The sequence below is a fragment of the Tinamus guttatus genome, unplaced genomic scaffold, assembly GCF_059628265.1.
Source record: "Tinamus guttatus ecotype Peru unplaced genomic scaffold, ASM5962826v1 Tinamus_guttatus_pri_ptg000942l, whole genome shotgun sequence".
NCBI classification, from domain to species: domain Eukaryota; kingdom Metazoa; phylum Chordata; class Aves; order Tinamiformes; family Tinamidae; genus Tinamus; species Tinamus guttatus.
Genome location: NW_028289476.1, coordinates 81,468 through 95,705, shown reverse-complemented (window position 1 = coordinate 95,705; position 14,238 = coordinate 81,468). Strand labels below are relative to the sequence as shown.

Here is a 14,238-nt window from a genome sequence, read left to right as displayed (position 1 = left end):
CTTATTACTACTAGAATATACAGCACTCAGGCTACACAAGCTTAAATATTGTTAATTATCTGAAAAAATCTCACACAGTTTTGTCAGTGTTTTATTTTTAAAAACAGGTGAATCCACTTTTTATACATCATTGCACTTCAACACATACACAGAACACAAGTTCATGCATCTACAGTTACGCACATCATGAGAACCCTGTTAGGTCTATTTCTACAATCTTTAAATCATGAGAAATTACAGTGTCAAACTAAAGAGTGTAACTAGTTGCATAGAATATCACCATGCCGTAACATTTCATCATCATTTAAACAAAAAAGAAAATTATAAAAGTTTGCCTGAATTGAATGTACAAGAATATGTTGAACACATCAGTGCAAAAGGATTTGAGAATTTACATGATTTAACAACAAAAAAAATCACTTAAAAAGCAATCATATATATATATTTATAAACTGAAGTTTTGTTTTAGGTTTTAACTGCATTTCACCACCACTTTGTTGAACCATTCCAGCTTCTGAATTCTGATTATTGGACACCCAAGTCTCTCTGTATAGGTTAAGCCCTTAAGATAATTTCAATTTATATTACTTCTCTAAGTACCAGAACAGTATAATTCTCTCATCTTTCAGACATACCGTAAGGAATGAATATCAGCAGCTTAAAAATGAAACACATTTACTATATTTTGGTTTTCCCCTCCTCCCCCAAAATATAAATATATACTGTATATATTTTTAAGTTTTGCTGTACTTTACAAAAAAGTCTCACTAGATGGCAGCAGTGCGTTTTAGAGCTTGGCCAATTTAACAGCTACCTTAAGTAAAAAATGGCGCATGCATGATCTGACTACTTCTACTGTTTAAATATATTAAGGAAAAAAAGCAACATTCACAGCACATCAAGCCCAAAATAGTTTACACCTTCTACACTGAAGCATTATTAAAATTTATCTGGCTAGGTCATCCTTACAGGAGAGGCTAAATAAGGCATGCTTTAGACAGTCATATTGTTGCTCACTTGAAAAGGAAAGGAGAAAAAAAAGAAAAAAAGGAAAAAAAAAAAAAAAAAAAAAAAAAAGGACAGAACAGGAGTTCTAGAACCAAGAGTCCCAACCATTAAATTTAGCAGGTCATATTGCCATCAGTCTCTCAGAAACTTAAAGCTCTAAAAAAGAAATGAGAAAAGGCATTAGTCAATGACTGACAGCATTTTCTTCATCACGTGCCCTAACTGCATGTAAACAAAAGCCTTAATATCTAATTTACTGAGAAACAAACCTTCAGCTACCATCCATATATAAGAGGCAGCAGCTAGCTTTTTTAGTAGTATTTTTCAACCAAAAATGATAAGCTATAGTTTGTTAAGCTATATTTGTGAGCAAACAGTTCTCCATTTATAGCATCATTAAAAGACATATTTTATGAAAAAAAAAAAAAAAAAGATCACCCTGTGTGTTCTTTGAGATGTGACAGAGCCAGGAACACTAGCGCAACACACTGAACAGCTGACAGCTTTTTAAACGCACAGACAAGTTACGTTTACTTATAGGAACCCCTACCCATTACTACACAAGAAGCAGGACTCCCGTCTGGCCATTTCTGATGCGCATGCAGGTCGTACTTACATTATAAGCATTTTTAATTTGTGTTTCTCTGGCGTAAGTTTTTATCTTTATGATTGTTTGTAGAATTTGTTTTCCTGGAGAAAGAGGTAGAAAATGCAAAGTCATTCCCAAGTGTAAGAAAAGTTTTCATAGTACATACAGTTAAGTAACACTCAACTCTCCCTCCTCCTGGCTCTACATTGTTAAAGGCAGTTCAAACAACTTTTAGCCCTGTTATGTCGATACCTTCTTGCCTAGCGCATTCACCTCCCAAATCCATCGTTCTGTTTTACTACTCACATTGTACAATTGAAGCAGCACGTTTTTCCAGTTTGCCAGTTAATTATTTTTGTAATATTATATCAAATATATTCTGCAAGGCAGTCAGGAGACCACTCTTTGCTTTAGCATGAAAATCTATTTCCAGCTCTTTCAACAACATTGTTTTTACAGCAAAGTTCTTGGAAGTGTCAGGTGTTCTCTACTCCAGTACCTACAAATGACAAAAAGTCATTGTAGGGTTCCCAAGTAGCAGTGATGAGACACTCGCTTTACTCGACAGCACTGACTTTTTTGTGGCCTCTCCCCTTACGCTTTTACTCCCTTGCCCAAACAACAAGTCAAGAGAGGTCAGCTCACAGGCTCCTTGGAGTGAGAATTCTGCCTGTTCTTACATAGCAATGGCTTGCTGGTCTCAACCAAAATTTCCAACTGTTGCAGTCAATAATGTAACATAGGTTTAAAGTAGTGTAAACTCCCACAAACTATCAAATCCCTCTAAGTAACCTCAATAATATTTTTCTTAAAGTGCACTTACATTGGCCCAGCTGGTTCATCATCTGCAGCAAGGGTTCAGATGCAATCCAGTGAAAGACAAGGAAAAAAAGGAAAAAAAGTCAGTCTTTGTTCTGTACACCAACCAAGCTGAAACAGCAAACCATTTATCTATAGCATTAAAGGCCATTCCACTTTGACAGTGCAAAATTCATGGAGTTATTTTTTGGATTCAAGTTTTAATGGCAAGTATGTTGCTTCAATGGTTTTAGTTAACACTTTGAATGCTTGTCATGAAGAACTGCAACTGTAGCGGACAGATTGTTGCAATATGGTCATACTCATCTTGTCCCCAAGTTCCAGTGGTTCAATCTCATAAAGTAGATGAGAAGACAAACCAACATTTCAGTTGTAAAATCCTGCTGTTTGTTCTCTTGCACTGATTTTTAACCTGTTCAACTGTTGATGGGTATATACTGGTATTTACAAAACAGGGTATATACGCCATATGCTCATCTTTTCCCATGGATCATACTACCATTTCATATTCCATTTTTCTTGATGTCTAATTACACCAGGTTAGGAGGGGGCTGAAGGTGCAATACTTTATTACAATACCCAACTATAGTCCTTGGATATCAGCAGGCATTGTGCATGCACCTAAGAGAAAAGAGGACCCAAAACACCAGGAGAAAAAAAAAAAAAAAAAAAGACTGTTGTAATATCCCTAGACACAACAGACTTTAGCTACAGAAGACTGACAGCATTGTTCTGCCTGTGTCTTGGCAAAAAGCCTGGGAAAAATATTCTTTTTTAGGAATTGGGAAAAAAAAATCTGCCAATGAGTGATGTTTCCGTGAGTAATATTAGTTCTCTCATGACCAATTGAACATTCTTATGTTCTTTTGCCCCCAAGTTGCCATACAGAAGACAGAAGTTAAGGTCATTTAAATAGCAGTACAACATAAATTGAAAAAGTTGATGTTCCTGTAAAACTATTTTGGGGGGCCAATTCACAACCTGCTATTTTTAGCGAATCAGCAACTGCTGTTCCCCCTCAGGCTAGGAGGGTTTTTTCACTGAAGTCTTCAAGAAACTCACAGCAGGATTCCACAAGGGGGCTTAGTGCACATGAAGCAGTTATGGAAATTACAGTCTTAAAACAGTGTAGGCATCCGCATGAGCACACACTAGGAGTAATGTCTGTCAAAGGGGACATTACTCCACCTGTACCTTCAAGGCAACGGAGAGGCAAAGCCACCGCTAGCACAGACAGTGACCGGAACAAAAATATTTCAAAAAAAGAAAGAACTAACCACAAACCAACAGCTTTACAGCCAAAATAACAAACTAGCGACACACCAGTGTCCACAGAAGTCCATTACCAGCAACAGTAACTATCGGACAAGATACAGAGAAAACTAGGACTAGTAAGGACAACCAGACATCAATGTGCTGTTGTATATACAGTGGAGATATACAGAGACACATCAGGTACTGGAACACAAAGCACAGTGGAGGAAATCTACATCTTCCCTCCACAGATCTCTTGATTCACAGCAGGTTTCAAACAGACTGTGCCACGTACTCTGTACGCGCTGTGGGAAGAGTGTTTTAACAGAAGTGGACAGACAGCGAGTCCTTACTTCCCCCCGCCGCACTCGGCAGTGCTACCAAAGCCGTTCTGCTTTAAGACTTGGTTCTCTCTGCTTTAGATAAGCATAAGCAACATCTTTGAGAGTTTGTTTTGCTGAACTTCAGAAATATAAAACTGCACCATTAAGATACAAGCTCTCTCTTGCTATAACAACCGTTTTTCCTGTCAAAATACTTGGATGCTTATTTCAGATAGGTAACTTTTGTGCTTCAGGTTTATAGAGGCTATAAGTCTCTAGCAAGAGACTCTCCAGCAAGAGTCTGCCTAGCAAAAATTGAACAAAAATGCCTACTAGAATACTTAGGATTATGCATAAGGTCTAAGACTGGTGGGTCACCACCGTTCCCATCTATAATCTAAGAGGTGATACAGTGAGGCTGAGGGAAAGTTTCTTTATGCACTTCTCTCCCGGGCAGCCACTTAACTGCTGAAAAAGCCTCCCCAGTACAGGACAGACAGAATCAAAACCCTAGCGAAACCAGAGGGAACAGAACAACAGAAAAATAAGTACAAAATTAGACTAAATAAAGATTAAAAACAGCAAACTGAAATCCAAATTAGTTGTGAACGTGAATGAAGAAGTTTTAAGAAAAAGTGTTAACATTATGACTTGTGCATTGTATAGACTGAAGCGGAGATTAAACAAACTCCAAAGCATGCAGATCTCTCACTTACCACCATTTTTTAAGGGTTTGATGCAATTGAAGGGGGGAAAAAAAAAGAAGTCACAGTAACCGACAAATATCAATATAACTCAAAGCCTTTATGCCAGAAGACCTAGCTCGAGTAACTGACTGTCTCTAACGCACAGTATTTGAAACATATGGCCATAGAGAACATTCCTCCAAGTGCTGCTTCATTCCATTCAGCATCTGCCAGGCTCCTGATACACTGTAACTTGGGCTCTACATTTATAACTGACCACACTACCGCCCTCATTTTTCAGGAATTTGCTTTTTAATTTGGAAAAACTCCAATCAATCATTCTTTATATAATACAAGATTAAAAATACTAGCAAGCCTCCCTTTAGGCACAGTGATTATCTGCTTAATGTTGCACTCGAATAGCAGATTTTCAAAGTGAAACTTCAGATTAGCTACTGCCTTTAATGCATTGTATAACAAGTATAATCAATCCTTCTAGGCAAAACCCTTGATGTTAGGTTTGTGTGATGACAAAGGAGATGTATTTTAGCTTTCCTCCAACTCATGCGCGTATTAACAGTCTGGCCATGCAACTCACCTGCTGCAGCAGGCTGAGAAGGGCTTTGGTTTTTATGTCCCCAGCACTGCATTTCTTTTAGCCTTAATTTAGAGAAGGTTTTGCTTACTAACTTAAATCCATTTCTTTTGAAAAATTACTTTTTTTTTTTTTAAATATCGAACCAATCTTTTTAAATTGCTACAAGTTTTTTTTTTTTTTTTAGATCAAGAAAACTAAAGAAATCTACACAAGGAGGGGTTAGGAGACAGCCTCAGCAGTGTTTCTTATACTGACACACAACAACAGTGAAGCCTGCCTTTATATATCAATAGTGAATGCAAGAAGTATTAAAATACACACAAAGGCAGGAAAATGCCTATGTTAAGATTCTGTTCAAGCCTATGGCTGCTCCGGTCTTGGGCCAATGGGTCACAGGCCCATGACTCCTTCTTACAAGGCAGCTGTTCCATTCTGTACTGGCAATTTAGGGCTTTGGCTGCACACAAATGTTTAAGGGCAGCGTTTGCCATCACTATGTGCAGCGCACACCAGGCTCTGTATTGCTTCACGGGGAATATTTTGCAGGGGAGGGTAAGTAAAAGACCGAGACGCTCATCAGGTGCCAGGAGACAAACAGGAAAGCAGCTGCTCTGAAATGGAATGAAGGCAGAACTAGATTTGCAATGAAGAGCACCTGGGCAAGTTCCGTTCCCCAGATTTAAGGAGTTCTGATCCTACGACAGTGTCTAACAAGTTATTATGTAGGACCATTCGACCAGCACCGTGACAGCGATCGTTGCTTTTAGGCACAATTGACAGCTATACAGTCTCATACTGTGTCTACCTGACAGCTTTCTTCCCTTGATAAATTCTAGGCATGGGAAAGAAAGATGACAATAATTAGGAGAAAACAAAACAAAAATCAGCTTGTTACAAGGTAAACTGTTTAAGTGAAAACATTTTTCTTAATTACTTACAGTAATAGCAGGAACAGAGAAAAGTCAAGAAAAAAAATGAGTATTAGAAAGAATGTGGGGATATGGATGAAGCTTCTGCACAGCCAGAGCAGAAACACATTTATGGAAAGCTTTTCTATTAAAATGATAAATGAGAAGGGAAGAATTAAAATATATCTATATATAACCCAGTTACCACAAGACTTTGAGCTAAACATTATGTAGAATATGGATTTTTAAAGTAAAAACTGTTTACATTCTTAAGGCTGAATGCAGTCAACAAGTTTTTACTTTCTACTTACCCCAGAACACACCCTTTAAAACAATTTATTTGCCAAATGCAGGCTATTTGATACAACAACAACAAACCACTTTCTTTGAAAATCTTGGATATACTATATTGCGATTGTAACAGCCGATGACTATGTCTATAAGCAGCTTAAGCTATACCACAGAGGAATAAACAGCTATTTGCTTCCTTTTATTGTAAGATGGGGTCCAAGCAACTTGCAATCTGAGCAAAATGCATCGGCAATCCTCTACTGAAACTCTGATCACATCACACATGCAGCGAAGTGCCAACATCTCTGCCCTAAACATGCTGTTTTCATGCAGCTTTCATCACCAAAAGCCCCTGGAAGCTGCATTTCATTTAACCACCACGACTTTGCAGAACCTCTCAGCTCTCTGGAGAAGGTATGTAAGCCATATTGCTTTACCATATGTAATGCAAGGCAAACTCCCATTTTGAAATTATGCAGCAATTGAAGCGCAATCTTCCCCTCTCTCCTTCCTCCCAGCACATAATTGAATGCGAGAAGATCCGCCCCTGCAGCAGGACACGTGTGCCCCTGGTCCACGGGTACCAGACCCAGGACCTGGACTGGGCAGCCACTAGCACCATCCTGGCACAGCTCTGTGTGGAAGTGCAAATTGCACAGGATTCAGAACTGCCTTTTTCTGCTAGGCAGCAGCAGGAAACCAAAAAAAAAAAGGGGAAAAAAGAAAGCTCAAACATCTGAATTATGTGAAGGAGGAAATATTAGCAAAGGAGCTACGGAGCAGCCCTGTTCCATGGCAGAAAAAGCAGTTAAACCAAATATAAAAAGCAAGGTTCATGCAAAGTTAAAACTGCAGTCAGGAAATGCCAAAGTTAAAGGCCTGTCCTTGCTCTTCCAGCACAGCAGTGTTTCCAGACACAGGTGATGCCTTTCCCAAGGCCAGCCTGGCACACTGGAAAAGGCATCTTTGGAAGCTCACCAGTACCCTCGCCCTGGCTGAAACCCAAGGGTGAATTCCAGAGCTCAACAGTAAGGTGGGAACCGCTCCAAAACCAACTTCACCCATTTTAGTGCATCAGCTACCTTCTCAGAAAGGCTCTCGGTAGGATGGGGAGAGGAACTAGCCCAAAGTTGTCTCCTACAGTGAAACAGGTAACTTCTGGCTTGTGCAACAAAGGTTACACAGAGAGAAGGGAAAAAAATAATGCAGTTGATCTCATTTTTGCTGTCCAGGTAGAGTTCCCGAGCTCTCCAGAGATAATGTTTCCCTCCAGACACATCCCCCTGCAAGTAACAGTGTTGCTGCTCAGATCAGTTCTCAAAGCCTGTTTTGGTGCAATTATTTATCTAGCCAAAAGATACTGGCCTCTATCTATGAACCATGCTTATTTCTTCTTAGGCTGATGCAGCTGTAAACATTGTTTCTGTGAATTTCTTAAAAATACCTTCTTGTCTGTATATTAGTGCACTGCAAACACACCAGTGACATTATAAATGTGGTTTGGTGAAGGATTAACTATCTGTGCTTTGCCTGAGAAACATTACGTTCCTCTAAAAACAGTTCTCTATCAGTCAGGGGGTAGCACAGGGACCCTCAGGATATGCTGCTTCAAACGTGGGCTGCACTGAACTTGGTAATTCACTGGAGCTATGGAAAGGCTAAGCAGACGGGTACAGTATTTTCCAGAAGGAGCAGCAAGAAAGGCAGTTTCTGGAAGGTGGCACCACGAATTGTTAAGAGAAGGGTAAGAAAAGCACCTGATTTGAATCCTCTCTTCTCCAGCTGCCTGTAGCTCGTGCAGACTTAACTGAGCTCGACCTAAAGAGCGGGTCACCTGGGTACCTGCAAGGCACGAGCTCGGCATGGGCCAGGGCACGTGCCCGAGGCCTGGAGAAACGGGGCGCAGCCGCACGCGCCGTGCGCCGCATCCTGCCGCCTCCGGGCTGCCGACGGAGCGCTCCCCGCGGAAGGCTTGGATTTGTTCTGTTACAGAGGAAGTTGCCGAGTTTGGCATAAGCATTTTTCTCCAGAGCTGTAATTTCTATTTCAGGATCTGTAAGAATATCTAAAATCATCTTTGTGCTATGTCTGCACAGAAGTCATTACTCAAACATTACTCAACACACCTAGATCCTCCAAAAAAAAAAAAAAAAAAAAGACTGAGCATGGGAGACATCTCCATCTCCCAAAGGTGGGATCTAAGGCACCCCAAGGGCCACCTCGAGGCGTTGCAGAGTGGCGAGACAGCAGTGCAAAGGCTGCACCCCGACATTTAGGCTGTTCACGAGCAGCAGACGCGGAGAGCCAACGGCCACGATCCCTGGGCAGCAGTTCAGGGGAAAACGGCCGGGCATCCATCCATCCATCCATCCATCCTTAAGTGTGACCGGCTTTTTGCCCGTTTCTATGGGCTGCTTCAGAGAAAACAAAGAAATCCTTGAGAAATCCTATGACCAAGTAGAGCCCATACTTGCTCCAAAACGGAGCAGGGTGGTAGAGAGGTATGTTCAGAAAGCTTACTGATTCCAAGGAAAAAAAGGGCAGATCCAAGGATAAATTATACAACCCAGCCAAAAGGGCCATTAGGAAAATTACTCTTCTGCCCATGCAGGCACAGAAGCACAAACAGCTCAATAAGCTCAACACTGCTCCTTGCTGCAGCAGCCTCATATGAATGCCTCACACAACCACAGCCACTGTTCTTGAAGCTCAAAGCATCAAAATCAGCACTGAAACAGCTTGGAAACTAGCTGATAGTCTACAGAGACCCCAGCTGTTCCTAATGATACTTATACTAAGCAATACGGTGTAATTCATTAATGAAAAGTTGTAAGAGGCATCTGTGTAGGTCACTAGCCCAACCTTAGACCTTTGATGTTACCTGCCCACTGCAGTATGCAGAGGGGAACATGATTTTGGAAGCACCAAATTTAAATTCCAAACAATAAGGATATAGTGGTATTAAACATTAACTTTGGCATTTCATAACCGTGTGCATAAAGGAACAATAAACTTAAGAGTAATCAGAGTTTTCAGTAAAACATCCGAGTGTGGTTATCAGTAGGCTCTGAAGGATTTCTCACAAACACATTTGTAAATGCTGCCCCCTGCTTGTAGGGTGTTTCCCACCACATCATAGAAAATTTTAAATGTAATTACAAAAGCAGAAGAATAGTCAAGGGAATGTAGATCTTAAGTCAGCTTTTAGTAGCTTTTATGCCAATTGTCTCTCTTCATCCAAGCAAACCTAATACACAAATGTTGACTCTGTTAATCAGGATTTGATTTCTTCCTCCAGAAAAACAGGCAGAACATCTCCACCACACAGGTCCATCACTCTCCACAACTCAAGTTTAGCTGCCTTTAAAATAATAGCAAACCAAGCAAGCAAATTAGTAACCTCAGTTACTCGGCTCATCATCAGGACGTTGCCAGAGATGATGATTCTGAGATTCCTCAAGCATCTGAAGAGTGGCCAGACCAGTCAGGAAAACTTCAGCCTTTGGAATAAACGGGTAGTGTTTCCAAAAACAATTTCTTTTCTATTAAGTCCGTTTGAAGTTGATTACGGTGAGTATTTTCATACTGAATTACAACCATTAATACCAAGTTTTAGTCTTTATCAAATCACTTAACCAAACAAAAATTTGCACACTGAGGTGAGATTTCTCCTGGCCATCCTGGTGCCCACAGTTAGGCAAACATGGCCCAACAGTAAGGGAGAAGCACAAAGAACATTTACATTATTCTTTCAAATACATTTAGAAGTTTCCCAGGCTGAGAGCCACTTTGAGGCCAAACTGCTGCCAGTAAAATCTCCTTAACGGTAAAGCTGTTAGTTATGCAGAAGTACATGCACTACATTATTCCTAGGTGCATTTCCACCAACATTTAAATGGTCTCAATTGCATGCTCTATAAGCAGTTAGTGAATGCTACTGAAGTGGTTAAGATAAAACAAAAGCGCTAGTTTCCTCTAGGTATGCATTATTCTTTAAGAAAGTTTCAGTCTGCTATGGAAGCGATCCAAACCTCAGCCATTTGGAGACGGTATTAAAATTTGTCCTCTGCTTAGTAACACTCCTGCTTCCCTTCCCCTTCTCTGAATTATAGCTCAGAATCATGTTTTTGCCCCAACTTCACAAGCAGATCACTGCTTCAGCACTTGAATCTTCATCCCAAAAGGCAAATGTCTTGCTGTGCCGCTGGCATCTCGTGCAGCACCGACTCGTTGCTGTCGAGCTGCACAAGCTCCAACGCTTTTTCCCTTGGGAAGTTTTGCAGAGTGCTGGAAGGCTCCACCAGCCTTGGGGAACCCCAGTGACTCAGGGCTTCCCCCCAGTGAGTCAGTGCTCCATCCGAATGCGGCACAGCTCTGCAGCAAGCAGAAGGGCCTATGATCCGTTTCTCACACGGACCCTGGGGCAGGACTGCCTGCTAAACACTGCAGTAAGCAATTAGGTGTTACACTCCAGTCTGTTCCTTGAGTCGGTGCTTTCAAATACTCATTTTAGCCTCAGACTGCCCCTTTCCTCATCTTTAGAAGAGGAAGATATGCAGAAACTCAAAGATAAAACAAATATAATTTTACCGTATACCACACACGGTTATTAATACTACCATCAAATCTGGTAAAATAACATAATTTTTAGAAAATATAACCCCTAAATGTTACAATTAGACAAAACCCCCAGAGCATTTCTGAAATTCATTAAAACTCAGTTATGCACCAAAGACCAAGCACCCCCTGCCTCATTTTTTGTTGTTGTTGAAAGACATTTCATGTTTTTAGCCATCTTTGCGGAACGCTCCCTCTCAGAGCTGCCCGCTGCCAAGCGGATGCCAGCTGCCAGAGGGAGCACCAGGCAGGTTTCACACTGTCTCCCTACGCTCCTCAGGGCTGACGGGCAGCATCCCAAGGGGAGCCAAGCAGCACAGGCAGGAGGTGGCAGCGGGCCAACCTTCTGCAACAAAAGCTCTAAAGGATGTTCGAAATAACTGCCCCCCATGAGGACCTGAAGAAACCCAGGGACTCTGCAGAGCGCTTGGAGTGCACAGGCCCACTGCACTGCTGACCCTTCCTTCTACGAAGCCCAGTCTGTTCTGCTGCTCTAAGTCCTCTTTGCCTCCCCCTCCCCATCTTCTCCTTTTGTTTTTCCTCCTTTTCTTCTCATTAGGGGCTTTGAGAACACTTACCGTCTGGGACTTCATCCGGCCGCTTCCTTTTCTCATAAACAACTATGATGACAACGAGGATAACGATTTCTGCCAAGATCCCCAAAAAGGGCCAGAGGGGAGCCAAGTGGCTGCGGACACGGAGGATGGTCGTGACAGACACAGAGCCGATCATGTTGGTCGCGTTGCACTGGTACTCGCCAGGATCCTCGTTTATCTGCAGGTTTGTGATGCTGAGCTCAGTATAGTTGTCCTTGTTTGTGATGAAGAACCTGCCAGAGGAGTTGTTGATGTCCTGATAAAAGGAGAAAGATGGAAGAGGAAAGACAGAGAATTTTCTTTTTTATTTCCGTAATAGAAGCTGAAGCAGTCTGAGGGATTCCTGCAAAGAAGCTGGTTTCTTCACACAACAGAACAGCCTGCTGCCAGCATTTGCTCTGTATCCTCTAAAGTGAATTTTCCTTCAAAATAAAGAGCTTGCTATCTTGGCTGACAAGCAACATGGAATTTGGGGCACCACGTCCCTTCTACATCTGGAGCAAAGAGTTCCAGAGCTGCCTGAGCTTCAAGTTTTTTATAGGGGCAAGATCTTGGTAGAGTAAAGCACAAGAGGACAGACAAATTTGTTCTTTCTGAAAGTTAATTTTGGATGAATTTACCAAATAATTTTCAAGTTATTTGATAACCTGAAAGAAAACATGCCCAGGGATCTTCAGAACCACAAAGAGACTTTGGCAAAACTGAGTAAGGCCATTCATAGAGCAGTTCAGCTCAGTGTCCTTGTAAAAATTTAACCTGGCACCTAACAGTGAACGATCAAACCATCCTATTACTTACTGATCATTTTTTCCCCAATGTATCAAGCAAGTCATTATGGCTATGGCAGATCACACATAGATGTGAAAATGAAGAGGTGCCAGGACTTAACAGATTGCAACTTCTCTTCTGCTATTTCAATTGCGGATAAAATCTGCTGCTCAACAGACCTGCTGCCACAGGGAAGACATGGCCGCTTTCATGTGAAAAGGTATCGCTGTCACATCCTCACGGTAAGTCCAACCAGTAAAGCTCAACCCGTAAAACTGAAAAACAGCTTAAGGAATTTAAAGCTAAATGAATTTTTAAGGCACACTTCACAGCTCATTTTTTTAACTTGTAGCAGGCACCCTGAATATCATATCCTTCTTGGCAATTCATAGCTTCATCCAGTAGCAACGCAATAAGCAACGCTATTTGTGCAATTAAGTCACAAATATTAATTTGTTTTTTTATTCACTTTTACTGGAAAGTTTCTACCTCGCTCGCTGATGTCTTAGACTTTGGGGAACAGCATTTTGAGACGTTACAAGGTACCCACACACCGCAGAATGAAGGGGCTCGTTCCCACCTGCACGGGGGCTCGCAGCAGGTCAGCTCGTGCCCAACGTCACAGTCCACCTACCTCGAAAACCCCATTGACCTTCTTGCGCCAAACCCACTCGGGATGCGGGAAGCCCACGGACTTGCAGTACATGACTGCCTCCTGCCCCTCGTTTTTATTTTCGCTTCGTTTATGGCCAGTGATATCAGGAATAGCTGCAAAAGAAAACAAAAGCTCTGTGTTTATAAGCTGCTCCTTGCAGAAGTAACAATCTGAAGCCCTGAGAACTGGAATAGAACATGCAAGTGACAAGTTCCCTGGAGGTGGTTGCCTTTCCCAAGCTGAACCCAACTTACAAAAGGGAAATCGCGATTTCCTTCTCCCTCCAACCAGCATCTCAATTGCAGATCTGCAAGCAAGACCTTGGGGATCGTTTTGCCAGGCAAGGTGAGGGGCACAAAGGAGAATCTCCACACCAAACTTCAGTTACCTACCAAAAAGCGCCAACCTGCAAAGCCAAAGCCCAAGCCCAGGAAGGGCCAGCACGGGGAGCCCAGGAGCTGCCCGCCTCCCTCCCCGCTCACAAGGTCCCAGTGGTTCTGCAGGTGCTCTCGGCCTGCCAGGGACTCGGGTTACCACTTGCCATGGTGGTTTCAGGACTGAACTGATACTGTCCTAACGTGGACGTCTGAATGCTCAAATCAAGCTCAGTCCTTTCAGACAGAATTTAGTTTTGATCCAATGACATGCTATGACTTGTTACACTTCACACTTCCTGCAGCGATACCACTCCTTGGAGCTGACAGATACCAGAAACGAAGCAAAAGTCAAAATCCCTCCCCAAAACAGCATCTTCTCATTCAGCCTGCACACAAACACATACTCCAGGAAAAGCTGCAGATAAGCTGGGGGAAACCCTGAGCAAAACACAGCCCCGGATACGAGCGGAGGGTGTTCTCAATTCATTTCTCTATAAATACTGCCCATGGCTCCCTCTGCCACGTTTGTCACAGCAGCCTAATACCTCGCGGGGGATTACGCGGGCTGAGGGCGCTGCCCGAGCTGAACCTTTCCTTAAGCAGATGGCTTCGGTGCTGGAGTGACCACCTCCAAAGCCCATTCGCTTTCTAGTTTGCTAATTATGTCACACGTGGCCTGCTGTGTGACCACTGGGCACTGATCTGTTAATCCGGTCAAAGTCCAATCCGAGGGCTCCAGGAACAGACCC

The 14,238-nt window shown here is 42.2% G+C and overlaps 1 protein-coding gene across 2 annotated transcripts in view; it reads right to left on the bottom strand.

The window, feature by feature from the left end:
- Positions 1-78: 78 nt before the first annotated feature.
- Positions 79-14,238, bottom strand: part of NPTN (neuroplastin) — a 52,041-nt gene continuing 37,881 nt past the window's right edge. For both annotated transcript variants that reach the window (XM_088538181.1, XM_088538180.1), the window contains exons 4-8: positions 13,092-13,225; positions 11,672-11,945; positions 2,421-2,442; positions 1,625-1,698; positions 79-1,164 (exon numbers count right to left, since the gene is read on the bottom strand). In XM_088538181.1, the coding sequence (XP_088394307.1) occupies positions 1,638-1,698; positions 2,421-2,442; positions 11,672-11,945; positions 13,092-13,225 (491 nt within the window). In that variant the 3' untranslated portion in view covers positions 79-1,164; positions 1,625-1,637. The remainder of the gene's footprint in view (positions 1,165-1,624; positions 1,699-2,420; positions 2,443-11,671; positions 11,946-13,091; positions 13,226-14,238) is intronic.